This window comes from Salarias fasciatus, chromosome 2, assembly GCF_902148845.1.
Source record: "Salarias fasciatus chromosome 2, fSalaFa1.1, whole genome shotgun sequence".
Classification (NCBI taxonomy): Eukaryota; Metazoa; Chordata; class Actinopteri; order Blenniiformes; family Blenniidae; genus Salarias; species Salarias fasciatus.
The window spans coordinates 13,649,765-13,665,774 of NC_043746.1; the positions used below are offsets into that span (position 1 = coordinate 13,649,765).

At 39.0% G+C, this 16,010-nt stretch overlaps 2 protein-coding genes across 13 annotated transcripts in view; both read left to right on the forward strand.

The window, feature by feature from the left end:
* The window catches only part of LOC115397319 (protocadherin alpha-C2-like), a 422,283-nt gene that overhangs the window by 285,854 nt on the left and 120,419 nt on the right, over positions 1-16,010 (forward strand). The gene's annotated exons all lie outside the window — the stretch shown is intronic.
* LOC115403883 (protocadherin alpha-8-like) lies at positions 1,938-4,575 on the forward strand. The gene is made up of 2 exons (XM_030112922.1): positions 1,938-4,316; positions 4,546-4,575. Exons 1-2 carry the CDS (start codon positions 1,938-1,940, stop codon positions 4,573-4,575), a joined length of 2,409 nt encoding a protein of 802 aa, XP_029968782.1.

The window sequence follows — 16,010 nt, forward strand, 5'->3', positions numbered from 1 at the left end:
AGTGAGTGTGTGTGTGTGTGTGTGTGTGTGTGTGTGTGTGTGTGTGTGCGCGTGCGTGCGTGCGTGCGTGCGTGCGTTATTGGCTGTATTCCTGTGGTTGGCTCCCTTTTGGTTGGTTGCTCTGTGAAATCAAATCACAAATTGGTACTAATGTAAAGACCTTTTAAGTTTAAAGTTGGTACGTTCTGATGAAAAATAATAAAATCCCCTTAACTTTAAGAAGAGATGCAAGCAACTATGATCAATTTCATCAGAAACTCCATAGAAAAAGTTTGGTGGATTAATTTGGAAACAGGACTAATATCTGTAAAGATCACTTTGTGTAAATAGAGTATTGGGCTTTGAGTCACAAAGCAATATGTCCAATCAATTTAACAAAATTCAGCCCAGTCAAGCATTGGACATTTTTTACACCAACATATTTGTTAAAATTGCAATCCAATGGTGAAACATCCCTAATCAATTAGTTCAAACACCACAGGAAAGCATTCAGCCAAGAGATGCATTGAAGAGAGGAAAATAGGCATCTGTCATCAATGGATTTAGAAACACATCACATCTCTACTTTTTATTTATTTATTTATTTATTTACCTGTTTAAGAATCTCAATATCATGGTGAACAAATTGTCACAGACAGCCATAATCGTTCGAAAATCGGGATTTTTTTTTTTTTTTTGGTACTTATCTTATTCTCAGTCCACTGCCTATGTTCGGTCTGTGTTGGTCTTCCTGACTTTTCTGTGTCGGCTCTGCCCTATTATCCAGGTGAGGAAATACCGAAGATACAGGTGCAAAACACATTTGAAGTAAGGGCTGGAGTACTCATTTGTTTGTGGAGCGCCAGGTTCTGCTAAATTGTATGGTAATGAACTGATACCAGTCCTTTTTAACAGTTTCTGTTGGTGAGTTGACTTTCTTGTAGTAGACAGATCTTTAGTTCCATTACTTTACTCTTCTTCTTCTTCTTCTTCTTCTAATAACAATAATAATAATAATAATAATAATAATAATAATAATAATAATAATAATAATAATAAACCGGATTGTGCATTTCATTGATTTTTCGTTTTGTGTTTTTTTTCTGACTCGTTCAACTTCAGGATTATTTCATGTATCTTACGCATGGAGTGACGACTGACAACAGATCATTGCAGAATAATGACAGTGTATGGTGTTTGAAATTGGAAATGTGTATGGTATCACGCGGCTTTTTTTCTTTTCTTTCTCTCTCTCTGTCTTTTTTTATTATTATTTTTTTCACTTTACTGTTATTCTTTGTCTTTTGTAAGCGCCCATTCAGAACTGTTATATATCATGCAAGCATTTACAAAATTTAGGGAAGGTCTCCAGAGTCGCTGTTCGTGGTGCTGAAGAAGAATCTTCCAAAGATGGCAGCAATGTGGTGTGTTTATTTGTGCGGTGGCCCGGCTGGTGTCTGTACAACAAAGATTCAATTTCTTTCTTTATTTATTTATTTATGCAGTCACTGAAAGCACCAACCCCATGTTTGTTTGTTTTTTGTTTTGTTTGTTTTTTTATTATTCCATATAGAAACCAATGAAACAGCGCTTGCTCCACTGGTTGTGAAGTTCAGTATATTTTCAACTTACTTTCTCTTCTGCCCTCAGAAATTTGCCCCAAGGACGGGCAATGAAGTCCCCAAAAAATATTTCTGAAAACTTAAATACTGGAAATGTCTATGCATTGTCTGCTCACACGGTGTCACTGCTGGTTGCAATGAGCGACTCCTGGTTGCTCGTGTGGTGCATTTTCGCGACATCATTGTGCATTCGGGCGATGGCTGCATGATGGTACCGCTCCACCAAGACTGTTTCTTAATATCATTTACAGAAAGCGTCCTGGACGTGTAATCCCGTGTAGACATTATTTTTAATGCCTAGCTATCCCGATCTCTTTGTTTCGTTTTAATATCACCATGGCACGACGAGGACGCGCAGTATGGCTGGAGCGCCTGATTTTTATTGTTTCTCTGGGACTAACATTGGATTTTACTTCGGCACAACTGCGATACTCTATTCCAGAGGAGCTGGCGGTGGGCGCTGTGGTTGGTAATGTGGCTAAAGATTTAGGGCTGGATCTCAGTGCTTTGATCGCTCGAGGATTCCGCATAGTATCGGGATCAGGTGCATCGGGATCAGGTGCGCCCCTGTTCCAACTCAGTCAGAATGGCATCTTACTCTTGAACCGAAAAATAGACCGAGAAGAGGTGTGCGAACGCATCACTGCCTGCATTATTAACATAAAGACTGTCCTGGAGAACCCGCTGGAGGTGCACTATGTTGGAGTTGAAGTTTTGGACGTTAACGATCACGCTCCCACTTTCTCTGCCAATGAGACGTATTTGGAGATTTCAGAATCCACTTTACCAGGCGCGAGATTTCAGCTGCAGGGCGCCCGCGACCCGGACAGCGACATGTTTTCTATTCAACAGTATAAGCTCAGTCAAAATGATCATTTTCGGCTGGAGGTTAAAGATGGAGGAGAGGATGGCAAAATCCCTGTGTTGTATTTGCACAAACCGCTGGACAAAGAAGCTGCAGGAAGTCACAGGTTGCTGTTGACAGCAGTCGATGGAGGAAAACCTGCTCGATCGGGAACATTGGGAATAATCATTAATGTTTTGGATGTTAATGACAATATGCCAGTTTTTTCCAAAGAGTCATACACTGCAGTTGTTAATGAAAATTCACCTATTGGCACAACTGTTGTAAAAGTAAATGCCACAGATTTGGATGATGGTTTAAATGGGGAGGTGGTTTATTCATTTGGAAATAATGTAAATAACAAATTGAGGAACCTTTTTGAGGTTGATGCCAGCACTGGTGAAATTATTGTTAAAGGACTCCTAGATTTTGAAGCTAAAGACAAATATGAAATTGTTATTAAAGCTTCTGATAAAGGACAAGTGCCCCTTTCAACAGAAAAAAGTGTCAAAATAAGTATTGTGGATCTGAATGACAATGCACCAGAGATAGAAGTGACATCTTTTTCAAGTGCAGTTCCTGAAGACTCAAAACCTGGGAGAACAGTAGCATTAATAAGTGTAAATGACAATGATTCAGGTGTGAATGGAAAGGTGATTTGTTCTATTAACGAAAATGTACCTTTCACACTAACTCCCTCTTTACAGGAAAATATGTATTCTATAGTCACAAAATCCATGCTGGACAGAGAGCATCAGTCCAAATATGATGTGAAAATATTTGCAAAAGATGCTGGTGAACATCCTTTGTCATCTGAAAAGACAATAACTGTGACAGTATCAGATGTGAATGACAACAGTCCAGAGTTTTCAGCAAATCCATATACATTTTATGTCACAGAGAACAATGTTGCAGGAGCTCCGTTATACTCTGTGAGTGCACATGACTGTGATGAGGGCAGTAATGCTCTCATATCTTATAACATAGTGAGGAGTGCTACTGAACACAAAAAGCTGACATCATTTTTAAACATAAACTCTGAAAGTGGAGAAGTTGTGGCACTGAAAAGTTTTGACTTTGAAACCCTGAAAACTTTCCAATTTCAAGTTATAGCCACAGATTCTGGAACTCCATCACTCAGCAACAACGTGACAGTCAATGTGTTCATTCTGGATCAGAACGACAACGCTCCAGTCATCCTGTATCCACTCAGCTCCAACGGCTCTGCTGAAGGTGTGGAGGAAATTCCCCGCAATGTCAACGCAGGACACCTGGTGACTAAAGTCAGAGCCTATGACGCTGATATAGGATATAACGGCTGGCTGTTGTTCTCACTGCAGGAAGTCACTGACCACAGTCTCTTTGGTTTGGACCGCTACACAGGACAGATCAGGACGCTTCGCTCTTTCACAGAGACAGACGAGGCTGAACATAAACTGGTCATAATGGTCAAAGACAACGGAAATGTTTCACTTTCAGCAACAGCAACTGTGACTGTCAAACTTGTGGAGCCTAAAGAGGCCTTTGCAGCTTCTGATGTCAAAAGTGCAACAAAAGATGATGACAACAACGTGACTTTTTATCTGATGATCACTTTAGGATCCGTCTCAGCACTTTTTCTCATCAGTATAATTGTGCTGATTACAACACAGTGCTCCAAATCCACAGACTATACATCTAAATATTTACAAGAGACTAATTATGATGGAACACTGTGTCACAGCATTCAGTACAGATCTGGAGATAAGCGATACATGTTGGTTGGACCCAGAATGAGTATTGGATCTACCATTGTCCCCGGCAGCCATGCAAATACTTTAGTGCTACCTGACAGGAGGCGTGCTTCTGAAGAGGTAAGACTTTATTCAAGAGTAGTTTCCATATGCATTCAAGCGATAGTTAAGTTATTACAAGATAGATATTTTAACACAAGAGTAAATAAAACACTAAATTAGATAATTTATTCCAAGTTACTCAGATGAATAGCAATTTAAAAATATCTAAACTCAGTTTCTGCAGTCTGCATTAAGTTGTTGTAGGCTTACAGGTTGCAGTTCGCTTCTTGATTAACAAATCACACTGTTATTAACTGTTGTTCAGTTACACAATGATAAAACTCTGATGAGGTAAGAATGCAAAAAAAATAAAAAACAAAACAAAACAAAATCATATTACCACATGATAAAATGATGCAAACATTGGAGCAGTGGTTAGGGCATACAGAGTAGAGGTCATGGGTTCAGTAGCGGCTGGGCCTTTCTGTCTGGAGTTTGCATGTAATAAGAGAAAGTCACCTTTTTTCCAGAGTCATACCTGAAGACAAGGTTACACTATGATGCAGTGTGAGAACTCTAATTTAACTGTCCTCTGTGAAGTGCTGAGTTTGCCAGGCTTTTTTTTTTTTTTTTTTTTTTGTGGAATGTGCATTTTCTTTGTGCGTGTGTGTTTTGCTTTTTACCTAGCTTATTATGTTTTTTTTTTCGTCTTTCATGTCCTCCCTGATCCTTATCTTTCACTGACAGATGATTTATGTAGAATTTATTGTTTAACAAAGTGTGGCTTTTTCAGTGACCAATACGTTACCTTGTCCTTAAAGCAATAAGGCTGATTTGTTGGCTACACTTGGAGCATTAAAGGTCCTATTGCTTGAGTTACTACAGTGGTTCTTTTTGTAGCAAACATCTGTTAAGATTGTCAGTCACCTCTGTCATGTTATGTCTGACTTCTTCATGAAGGCAGCTGGACTCTTTAAAGTTTTGATGACATTTCACTTCCCATCCAAAATGGATTGTGACTAATTAAAAAAGATCTCAATTATTTTAATTAGTTTTATTTTTAACTGATGTTTTGTTATTTAAATGGGTTTTTTGTACCATTTTATCTCAGTTACTGCTTTTTTTTATTCAAAGCCCTGTATGTGTTTTCCACAATGTTTTTTTTTTCCCCCCTGAGGTTTGTTCGATGTGTATAAGGAGCGTGACTGACCAGCTAGAGAAGTTACTTGAGGTCCTTACATGGTGATGTGGTCGAGGTGATTCAACCGGCCATGGATGGCTGGAGCTAAGACAGAGAATGATGCAGAGAAAGCCTGAGGCAGGCGTGCAGTGAATCACAATGTGCAGCCGGTCAGGTTTGGTTGAGATGTCTCGGCTATCTCAGTTTGTTTATGAAGCATTAAAAAAATACATATCCTTGTAGTTTTTGAAGAAATGTATATTATTTGTATAGGCACAAAAGAGAGAGAACACTTTATGTATGTGAATCACATAGTCGATTCACAGCAATCCATTTGGATTTGCTAGAGAAATAGGTCATACTTTATCGAATGTGTACAGGTCTGCATGGGAGACTTCTGGGTAGATTCTGTGTCAAATACTGTGTGTTGCCCATGGCAACACATCAGGAGATCCACCTCTTGGAGTGTACTGGTTTTCACAGACTAGCAAGCGCTCAGGAGTCTTAGCAACAGCAGCAGTAGAGGATGAATGAGAGAGGGAGGGGGGGGGCAGACAGAGCAGCAGAAGAGGGGGAGGGGAAGTGGCTTCTGTATGGCTCATCCACAGGCATCTCACAATATTTAATGAAAATGGGCTTTTTTTTGCCGGGAACACACGGATTATGTCAATGAAAATGTCATTGTAAACGAAGCAGCAGATGGTCCAAACATCGAAGCAACGGTGAAGGCGGGAAAAGCTGAGCCTTTAATTAGATATTTTATAGAATGGAGATAATCTTTTCTTCACATAACTAGGTCAACCCAATACAACCTAACTAGAAAAGTACCAGCAGAAAGCACGCATCAAAATAATCACTGAACATGTCTGCTGAAGGCTGGTGGTGTATTTTGACCCAATGAGATTTAAAAAAAAGAAAAATACAAATGCAGGAAGGTTAAAGATCCTTTCACATCCACAGTGAGGCTTGACTTCATGAAGAGGCATCACACATTTTCCCAACAGTTCTCAGTCCAGTTTTATTTAGCTCTACATCAGTAATGACAACTGCCTCCCAGTGTGCTTGTGTGTGAATATTTAATGTACGCCTGTGTGTGTGTGTGTGTGTGTGTGTGTGTGTGTGTGTGTGTGTGTGTGTTTGCTGATTGAAAGTGTATGTGGCATCATGTGTGCTGCAGTGCAACAGCAGTGCTGTAAGCTGTGCCTGGACAGCAGATGCCCAGAAAAGATGTGATTAAATTACGAGTGCATCCCATTAAAAGTAGTAAGTGCAGGATGATGTGGATCATGCGGGATGAAATTATGACATGTATTTTTCACATTTTTAAAGATTTTTTTTATTTCTATGAAGCCGTATTCTCTAAGCTTGCAAAGAGAGAGGAAACAGATGGGAAGAGGAGTGAATGAACTGTAGCAAGGAAATGCAGTGATCCTCTGATGGATCAACACATTGCATTAAGCTGTATCACCAGTGCAGCAATCTGAAGCATACTACCATTTCTGACTGGTTGAGCTGTATTTTGATTGCAGTAAAACAAGATTGTAGAGTACAGCATGGCACATGTTCATTCTGCTCTCTTTAGCAGGGGTGTGGCTGCTTGCTCCAGTGGCTTTGTCTGTTTGCTTGGCTGGCTCATCATATCTGTGCAATTGTGTTTGCATACTGAATGTCTACACTGACAATTATTCACAGTTTTCGCCTCTGTGTGTCTGTTTATGTTATCTTTGTTAAGCAGGTGATAGTGTTTTCCTCCTTAAACTGTATTCAGTGCTACGAGGGGAGAGGTATGAAATCCAGTTACAACAGTGGCTGTGTTCTCATTTCAGCAGTTTGAGGGGGCGCCTTTGTTGTATTTGGGTGCTTGTCCACATACAGCACATGCTGTGCTTCCCAAAAAACATTGTATTATTTTTCCACCTTCTTATGATGTTTTACAGCATGTACACCTGCAGCATAACTGGAAAAAAAAAATCCAATTACATTACCCTTTATAGACATCTTTCGTAATTTTACAATTTTTTTCTCAGTTGTTCAAAAAACAACAATTTCATTTGCACTCTTATTTGTAGGGGAGTTGCTTCATGCAGTGCTCTGTATGTTCTTGCTCTGTTTTTGCAGCTTCTGTCTGCCTCCTCCCTCTTCATTTCCCCGCTTTCCCGCCACACTGAAATCACTTGCTTTTTTTTTCCCTCCCCCATCTTCCTCTTGGCCTCTTTTTCCTGCTGTAATGCACTTGCCCTTCGTTTCCTCCTTCATACATCGCCCTTCCCTGTCTCCCAGTCGTTTTTCTGATTTTTCGATCCGCAGTCTTTCTCCCTCCTCTCTCTCTCGTTCTGCCACATGCTCTCCAGCTGTATGGCGCTGTGCCTCATGCCTGTAGGGTTGTGACTGCGGATGCTGAATGTACTGTTGTGTGTCAGTAGGGCACATTCACTCTCGAAGCTCCAGCTTTGTTTGTGAATGGCGCCACTCACATTGAGGTCAGCAGCAGTGATGTTAATCTAATTTACGGGCACAGCACTGTATGGCCAAAGCAGCAATTGTCTTTGTGTTATCGCTTTGTGCATGCTGACTTGTGCTCACTGTGCTCTCACGCACACGTAGAACAGCATGTCACACATGCTCACGTGCTTCTGATCGCCTTTACTAAGAGACATTATGCTAAAGAGTTAAGGTTGGATGGATGCATCTGCTATAAGTCAATCATACCAACAACACTTGATGCCCAAAAAGTGTAATTTTCAGCTTCAAGTGAAAATTGTTCAAATATAACTATGTGTTTTTATTTAGGATTTCTCCTTCAGATCATGTCCCTGTTGAGAGCATATGCGTTATAAATCTGGTGACTGCACCTCAAAAACTCCTCTGCTTCTCTATGCTTTCTATTTTCTAAAACAAAAATTCAGGTTTGCTTGTTTGTCCCATATCACATCTTGCTCTTTCTTTGTGTCTGTTACCGTTTCCTTCTGTGAGGGACAACATACTGTTTGCCATGCATGTCGCATTTGATTCTTCAAATCTTAACTTTACCTCTTTGTTTCATCAGGTGCATAGATCAGATACTAAATTGTGCTTTTGTCTGCTCAGTTACCAAAAACCAAGAATCCTAAGTATTAGGTTAGTCATGCTCAGTGGGTCATGATTTAAATGAGAATACTGAATGTGAGTCAAGGCCAGGCAACTTTATTGCAGTTTAAAACTTCTTTTCGATTATGTTGAATTATTTAGAGAAGCTTAAACATCATGACTGAAAATAGTTTAATCATCCAAATGTGCATAAATAGTGTAAATGGAATATTTTGTTTCATATGAATAATCAGAGGTGCCAAAAGAGTCCTGAAAATGTGCACTTTACATTAGATTGTACTCAATTTAAAGCAGAGGTACAGATGTTTATACAGTACTCTTCTCTAAAACCCCTCAACACAATGTACAGTGAAAGCATATTCTCGAAAAGATGACATGTGCAAAAATATGGCAATTAGTTTTTAAACTGTGATTTTCGAGTATAAAACAAGAAACCTGTTGCAGGTAAATGCAGATGAAAAGGCTTGTAGCGCCGCATTATGTAATAACTTGCCGCATTTTGTGATAAAATTCTTGAACGCAATATGTAATAAAGTTTGCCGCATTTTGTAATAAATTGCTACATATTACACCGGTTATTACAAAATGCGGGTGTTAAAAAACGTTTTTGAAGAAAATGTAATAATTTGGTGCATTATGTAATAAACCACCAAAATTGATGTCTCAATTTGAAAAAAAAAAAAAACATGATAACATCAGAACAACATTGATTTAAAGCATTCCGGCATGACTCATAACTTAGAATTACTTTTACAAACTATGTTTCAATAGTCAAAACTTATTCAACTATAACTGTTTATTATAATTATAGAGAATGTGTCTGATAGCTCAGAGACAAAAACTGCACAAAATGCCTGTTAGACACAAACATTATCGGTGCATTGAATGGTCAAACTTTTAAGGTAATAATCATGATCTGATTAACAACGATAAACTAAACTAGCAGATGCAAGACTGGTTTTGGAAAGGTTCTGAAATTACCTTTTCTGGCACTTTTCTGGCACTACAGACTGTTTATCTGCTACTTTATTACAGATTATTTAGAGAAAATTAAGCACATACTGTACATTGTCATACATAGTTTATCCATATGCTGGATAAACCCGATGACTATGGCCTGGATAAACACCATCAGAATGCTCTGGATATATCCCATGATGATGTCCTTTTATATGATGATGGAAATTGTGACATGACCAACCTGCCGACAGAATTGCTGTCATATGTTATTCAGTTAACACTACACGCTGACATGTCAATGCTCGGTGTATTCAACAGGGTTTCTAAACTTTTTCAAGACCTTGCATCATGATTTCTTCCTCAAATCTACATCAGGGAATCTTTAGCTGAAAGCCTTCAGTTGGAACATGACAGTGACAGTGTCATCAGGAGGCTGTATAAGTCAACTGGACATGGGAGTGGTCTCTCTGCAGATTAAGGGAGCTATTTGGAAAAAAATAGCAAGTGGATGAGGGCCCGGGACTTGCTGAGGCACACAACCTGTGGACATTTCAAAATCAAGGACATTTTTTGGAAAACAGTAAGGGCGGGAAGGAAGGAAGGAAGGAAGGAAGGAAGGAAGGAAGAAAGGAAGGAAGGAGAGATATGATGTAAAGAGTGAATGAATAAAGGAAAGAATGATAGGAGGAACTTCCAAATGTGGCACACATCCCATTTAACCTTGAACACTTTGTATCTGTTGTGTCTAGTTCAATCATTTTCTGACTGATCATCTTTAATCTTACTAAGTGGTGGTGGTTTTAAGAGAACTTTATGTTGGAGGAAAAAGTATTTCTACGGTTGCTACTAGAGGAATTGCTTTTTTTTCCAAGTCTTAAATAAATGTCTTGGATATTGGATATATTGCAAATCTTTTTGTTAATAGGCAATTGCGGATAGCCCTCTTTTTTATTTTAATTGTTTTAATTTTTTGAATTTTACAGATTAGAAATATCTCATTTTTATTTTAAAGATCGTTTCGACTGTTTTTAGTGAGCAGAATTACTATTGCAACAACACATCATCAGCAGGGTAAAACTAACCTGTCTCACGACAGTCTAATCCCAGCTCATGTTCCCTTTTAGTGGGTGAACAATCCAACGCTTGGTGAATGATAGGAAGAGCTGACATCGAAGGATCAAAAAGCGACGTCGCTATGAACGCTTGGCCGCCACAAGCCAGTTAACCCTGTGGTAACTTTTCTGACACCCTGTAACCACTACAGAAAAGGACCTCCATGTTGCATTAGCAAATGGAACTGGAGCAAAGTTTTTTCTATTCCATATTAGTTTTTGTCTTTTGTCTGCTTTCTATCACGTATATATGCATAACATAATCCAGATGTGTGTGTCTTCTGACAGTTCAGTGCACTGATAATGTTTCTGTCTGTAACATGCATTTAATGCAGTTTTTGTGTCTGAACTTTCAAACATATTCTCTATGATTACAATGAACACTCATGTTTAAATAAGTGTTGACTAATGAAACATCTTACTAGTTTGTAAAAGTAATTCTTAGTTATGAGTCATGCTTGAATGCTTAAAATCACTGTTGCTCTGGCGTTATCATGTTTTCTTCAAATTGAGACATCAATTTTGGTGGTTTATTACATAATGCGCCAAATTATTACATTTTCTTCAAAAACATTTTTAACACCCATATTTTGTAATAACCGGTGCAATATGTAACAATTTATTACAAAATGTGGCAAACTTTATTACATATTGCGTTCAAGAATTTTATTACAAAATGCGGCAAGTTATTACATAATGAAATGAAAATTTATGACAGTATTACATAATGCAGTGTTATTACATATTGCAGCGCTACAAAGCTTGAATAATTTAACTGTTGATCTGCTTAATAGTGACATATGATGTTGAGATGGTGATGTCACTATAATACTGAGTAAGTTGCCCGAAAAAGCACTACACAACTAGAGTAATATTACTGTCTCTCATTTGATTGCTCTGATCCTACCAATTAACTCTGTAACAGCACAACAGGATTGTATTACAGTGGAACTCTAAGGATGGCATTTTTCTCAGTCTGAAGTTCGCTTTCTTCCCTTAATTTGTTGTTATTGTGTTTAACTCACCGACTTGAATGAAGGATTGTTTCAGAGTGTATTTGTTCCTGTTACTTGGGATCAGTTTCTTTTCTTTTCAGTGACAGCTGAAATAAGCTGATTTGGCTACGCGGATGAAGTTAATACATTTCAAGTGCTGACTATGACTATTTTTTCCCGTGTAGGGCCCATAAAATGCACGCTGTCTGGGAGGTGTTAGAAAGGGCTGTTTAGGTGTCAAGGGGTCAATTTGCTGTATTTCAATACAGAAACTGAATCAAAAAATTATTAACTTTTTAGCTGTCATGAAAATGCACAATTAACAGTATTTCATGCTTTACATGAAATAAACATGTGAAGTGATAAAATGGGGTTAATAAACAAACTATGGCCTGAAATTTTGTTAACGGAGAGGTTGTGCACTCCAGGGATCCAATGAAATGATGAGTTTAGGTCTTTCTGTTTCTGTTATGTAAACTAATTGAGCTTTTTCAACAAAGAAGAACATAAACCATTTAGGTGCAAAGCAATTTTTTTTTTTTAAATTTAAGTAGGCTACTGCAAGTAAGTGTTTCAACTTGTAAAGCACTTTGTACTTTGTGCTATGTATGAAAAGTGCTATATAAATGAAATCTGATCTAATTTGATTTGAACACAGTGTTAACAGGACAACCATAAATACAGATGTGATAGGCTAGCTAAAAAGAATTGGCCCTATGAGACTCACAATAACTCTGTTCAGAAGGAGCATGAGCGCGCGTGCACACACACACACACACACACACACACACACACACACACACACACACACACACACACACACACACACACACACACACACACACACACACACACGCGCGCGGTTCATGATCCTGACACAGCTAAACATAGTGTTGCTGTTTTTAGTATTTTCTAACATATTTACAATGCAAAAAAAAAAAGGAATACTGTGCAAATGCTGTGTGCACTCTCTCTATGTGCAGAGTGCTTGAACACTTTCTCTCTGTACCAGAGATGTGGTGTTCTGGCCTATCAGGATGTAGCTTTTATGATTGTCAGCAAGCACAGGCAGTCCTGCAGTGCATTTGTTCAATAAGCTATCTGTCCATCCCTTTGTGGTGCTCTACTTCAAACCTGCAGGAATTAATTGGACAGTCAAGCTTTCTTTGCATCATATGAGACTTAATAAGAATAATTGTCCCTTCTCTTTAACTTCTGTTATTTCAGATATTAAATATTCCACATTTGTGTTTGCTACTATCAGACTGTCACATTAGCAAGCACTCTTGTGTTTCACAGACTGAGGCGAACAGAAAAAGAGTAAATTTTCACGCTATTATTACCCATAATATCCGAAATTGACATTGTGGCTAAATAATAACAATAATAAAGAACACGGTTAGCGCAAGCAGTAATGATGCTGCTAATCATACGTGAACTCCAGCATCAGGGAGGCAAGTGCAGCCAGGCGCTGCAGTGACCAGCGCATCAGTTTCACGTCTCCCCTCCCCAACACCCAATAATGTGTGTATCTCAGCATGCTGTGTCGGAGTGTCCACCGCTGCACGGTAGCAGCAGCAGCAGCAGCAGCAGCACTTGTATTCACTCGTGTCCAGGATTTGATGCACTTTCAATACAAAGAGGCACAAAAACACACATTTGATTTCAGTGTTTTATTTTGTCAATTTTCCATGTTTCTGTTATTTATTCTTTACGTTTAAGGTTTGTGCAAAAAAGAGGAAATATTATCATGTCAAACATATTTCAAGAAACGTTTTCATTTCTCTTCATAAGTTCAGAGACTGTCAGCGGTCAGCTTCAAGTTTCTGCACTTCAGATTTTGTTTGTTTTGGTGTTTACAAGCACTTTGATTAGAATCCTACGCTTGTAACAGCAGGCTGCATTCAACACTGCAGAGCAAGGCTCCTTGGCACAGCTCCTTTCACTGTCGTCATTTGTCCTAGAACATGACGAGACTGGTTGAGAGCCATGTGTGGCTTTGATGGGAATTGGCCTGAGCTCCTCATTCCTATTCAGTATTTGGGTCAAACCTGCTTCTTTGGAGTTGATAAAGAGACGTGCAAGTATATCAGACAAATGAATATGGCATATCTGCCCCGCTGTGGTGTTAAAATACAAAAAAAATACACATTTTCCTTCTTCACCCATGCCTGACCTATTGTGTGACTATGTTTCACCCTGTGGAGAGAAGACCACCACTAACTTATATAAGCCTTCAGTTTCATTAGATTTCAGTCCACTGACTCAGTGCTAGAGGGAGGAGTCCTATAGGTCAGATCGTGTCTGTTCTAGCATCACTCCACTGCAGCTGAATTAAGGGGAAGTCTTTCTCTGGGGTGTTAACTGGGTCTTTATGTTTGAGGATTATCAAAACTATTTTAAATAACATTATTTGCACACATTATGTTTGTGCCATTTTAAATTGCTGCTAGATGATAAAAGCTTAGCTCCAGGTACAGCGTTGTTATGGCATGTTCCCTTGTATAATTCTGCAATATTTTTTTGTGTATACCATATTTTACGTAAATAAAAATTCCCCAATACCAATGAAGAACAGCACGCAGGCCTAAGAATACCAGTCTGATGTGATAACCAGTACTTGGTCACTTTTTTAAGCACAGTCAGCACTGTGGTATAGCTTTGTTTTTCCTTTTTTTTTTTTTTTTTTCTGAATCAACACAGATCAGAACAGATGCAGGTCTGCACTGCTCTTGTCTGGCGTCAGTGCTCATACAGCCACAACATCTGCTGCCGTGCTTAGGTAATCGCATTGCTGCCTGGAGGACTGAACTGACTGTCGGGTCATTGCCAGGCTACATGAGAGACAGCGAACGATTAAAACCATTAAAGATGGTGTAGGAATCTTCCTTCATTTTTCCATTTGAAAACATCAACACAATAAAGTGAAGTGTCCAGAAATCTTGATTTAAGAACTGCAAGTTGAAGAACACATGAATGAGTGAGGAAAGAAGAGTTACTCCTTTACAAATGTAATGCAGCCTTCATAAGAGGATTCCCCTCTTACAGCAGTGTCTTTGCACTGCTCACTGTGGGGTAAATGTTCTTGTAAAGGGAGTATCTGGCCACAGATGTGATATACTTGACATCATACTTGACTGATTAATGCTGTATTTTGCATTTGAGGCTACATTTGGACAGCATCAAATGTTGGCTGTGGGTAACACTCAGAAAGCCTGGGGGAGGAGGAACCCTGCAGCTGCGACTGACTTGTCTTGTGCCCTCTTGAGTAACTGTTCACTCTTCAGCCTTGCTTGGGGTATTCCACAACCACATAAATTGAGCAACATAATCTATTGTACTAAAACACTGTGTGTAATTGTCATTTAAGGTGCTTCACAATCCGGGAGGGACACAATTTCACTCTAAACCAATGGAGGATATTTTCTGTGAGGGAAATACTTTTCCTGATGACATTTTGCATCTTTTTAACATATATCACATATGCAGCTAATGATTAAGGTGTGAAGTGAATAAATAAACACTGTAAGGATATTTGTTGATTTGCGATTCCAGAAAATGTTTTTTTTTTTTGGCTTGATGGTTTATTAGTTTAATATAATGTGTGCAAAACTTCTCTTTAAACTCAAACAAACTGAAGCTGTGCATCAAATGTCATTTTGCTTTTCACATTATAGGCAAAACTAAACCTGACTCAAATCTGAAGTCAATAATAGCACATTTTATTTCAAACACCTCCTTTTTGTATCTTGGAGCCAAAGTGACTCACCAAACAAACTATCCGTGCATTTACAGCGATAATGTATTGATCTGTGGTCTCTGGAGAATGCACACAGTCACTGGGCTAATATCGACTGTGATCACATGACTTCCGTGTGGTTTTTGCAGATTCAGAGAGTAAGCTTCCTGTAGGAGAGATTACACATGAACGTGTGAAAAGTCTCTGCTGCTTGTATAATTTTTGTTTTGGAAATATACTGGATGTCATTTGACTCCCTCTGGTCATCTCTATGAGTGTGAACCAGTGAGCTGCTCAGTACAGAGGGTGACTCATCCCATCCCACATGTAGCTTTTCATTTTGTGAAGTTGGTCTGCTGTATTTATTTTTAGATAACCCATCTGTCAGGGGAAAAAAAAAAAACAAAACAGGGACGTCAGTGTTTGGGATTAATTCTTGTCATATTTTAACACGGTGCTGGCTGGAGTTTACTGTAGATTATGTGATGTGGACTGCACTCTGGTTGGGCAGGTGTTTGTTTACACAGGTTATAATTGTTAAATCGGTGTCCGTGTTCTGCCTTCTTCTCTAAGTGGGTGCAGTGCATGAATAAAACAATGAGACATGTGTGTGGATGATGTGTGGTAACGCCATAAGCCTGACTCATAGCCCACTCTCTCCTCCCACTGACTGCCCGCCTCCTCCTTCTTTCCCCTGCCTTTGTTCTCCATATCTCC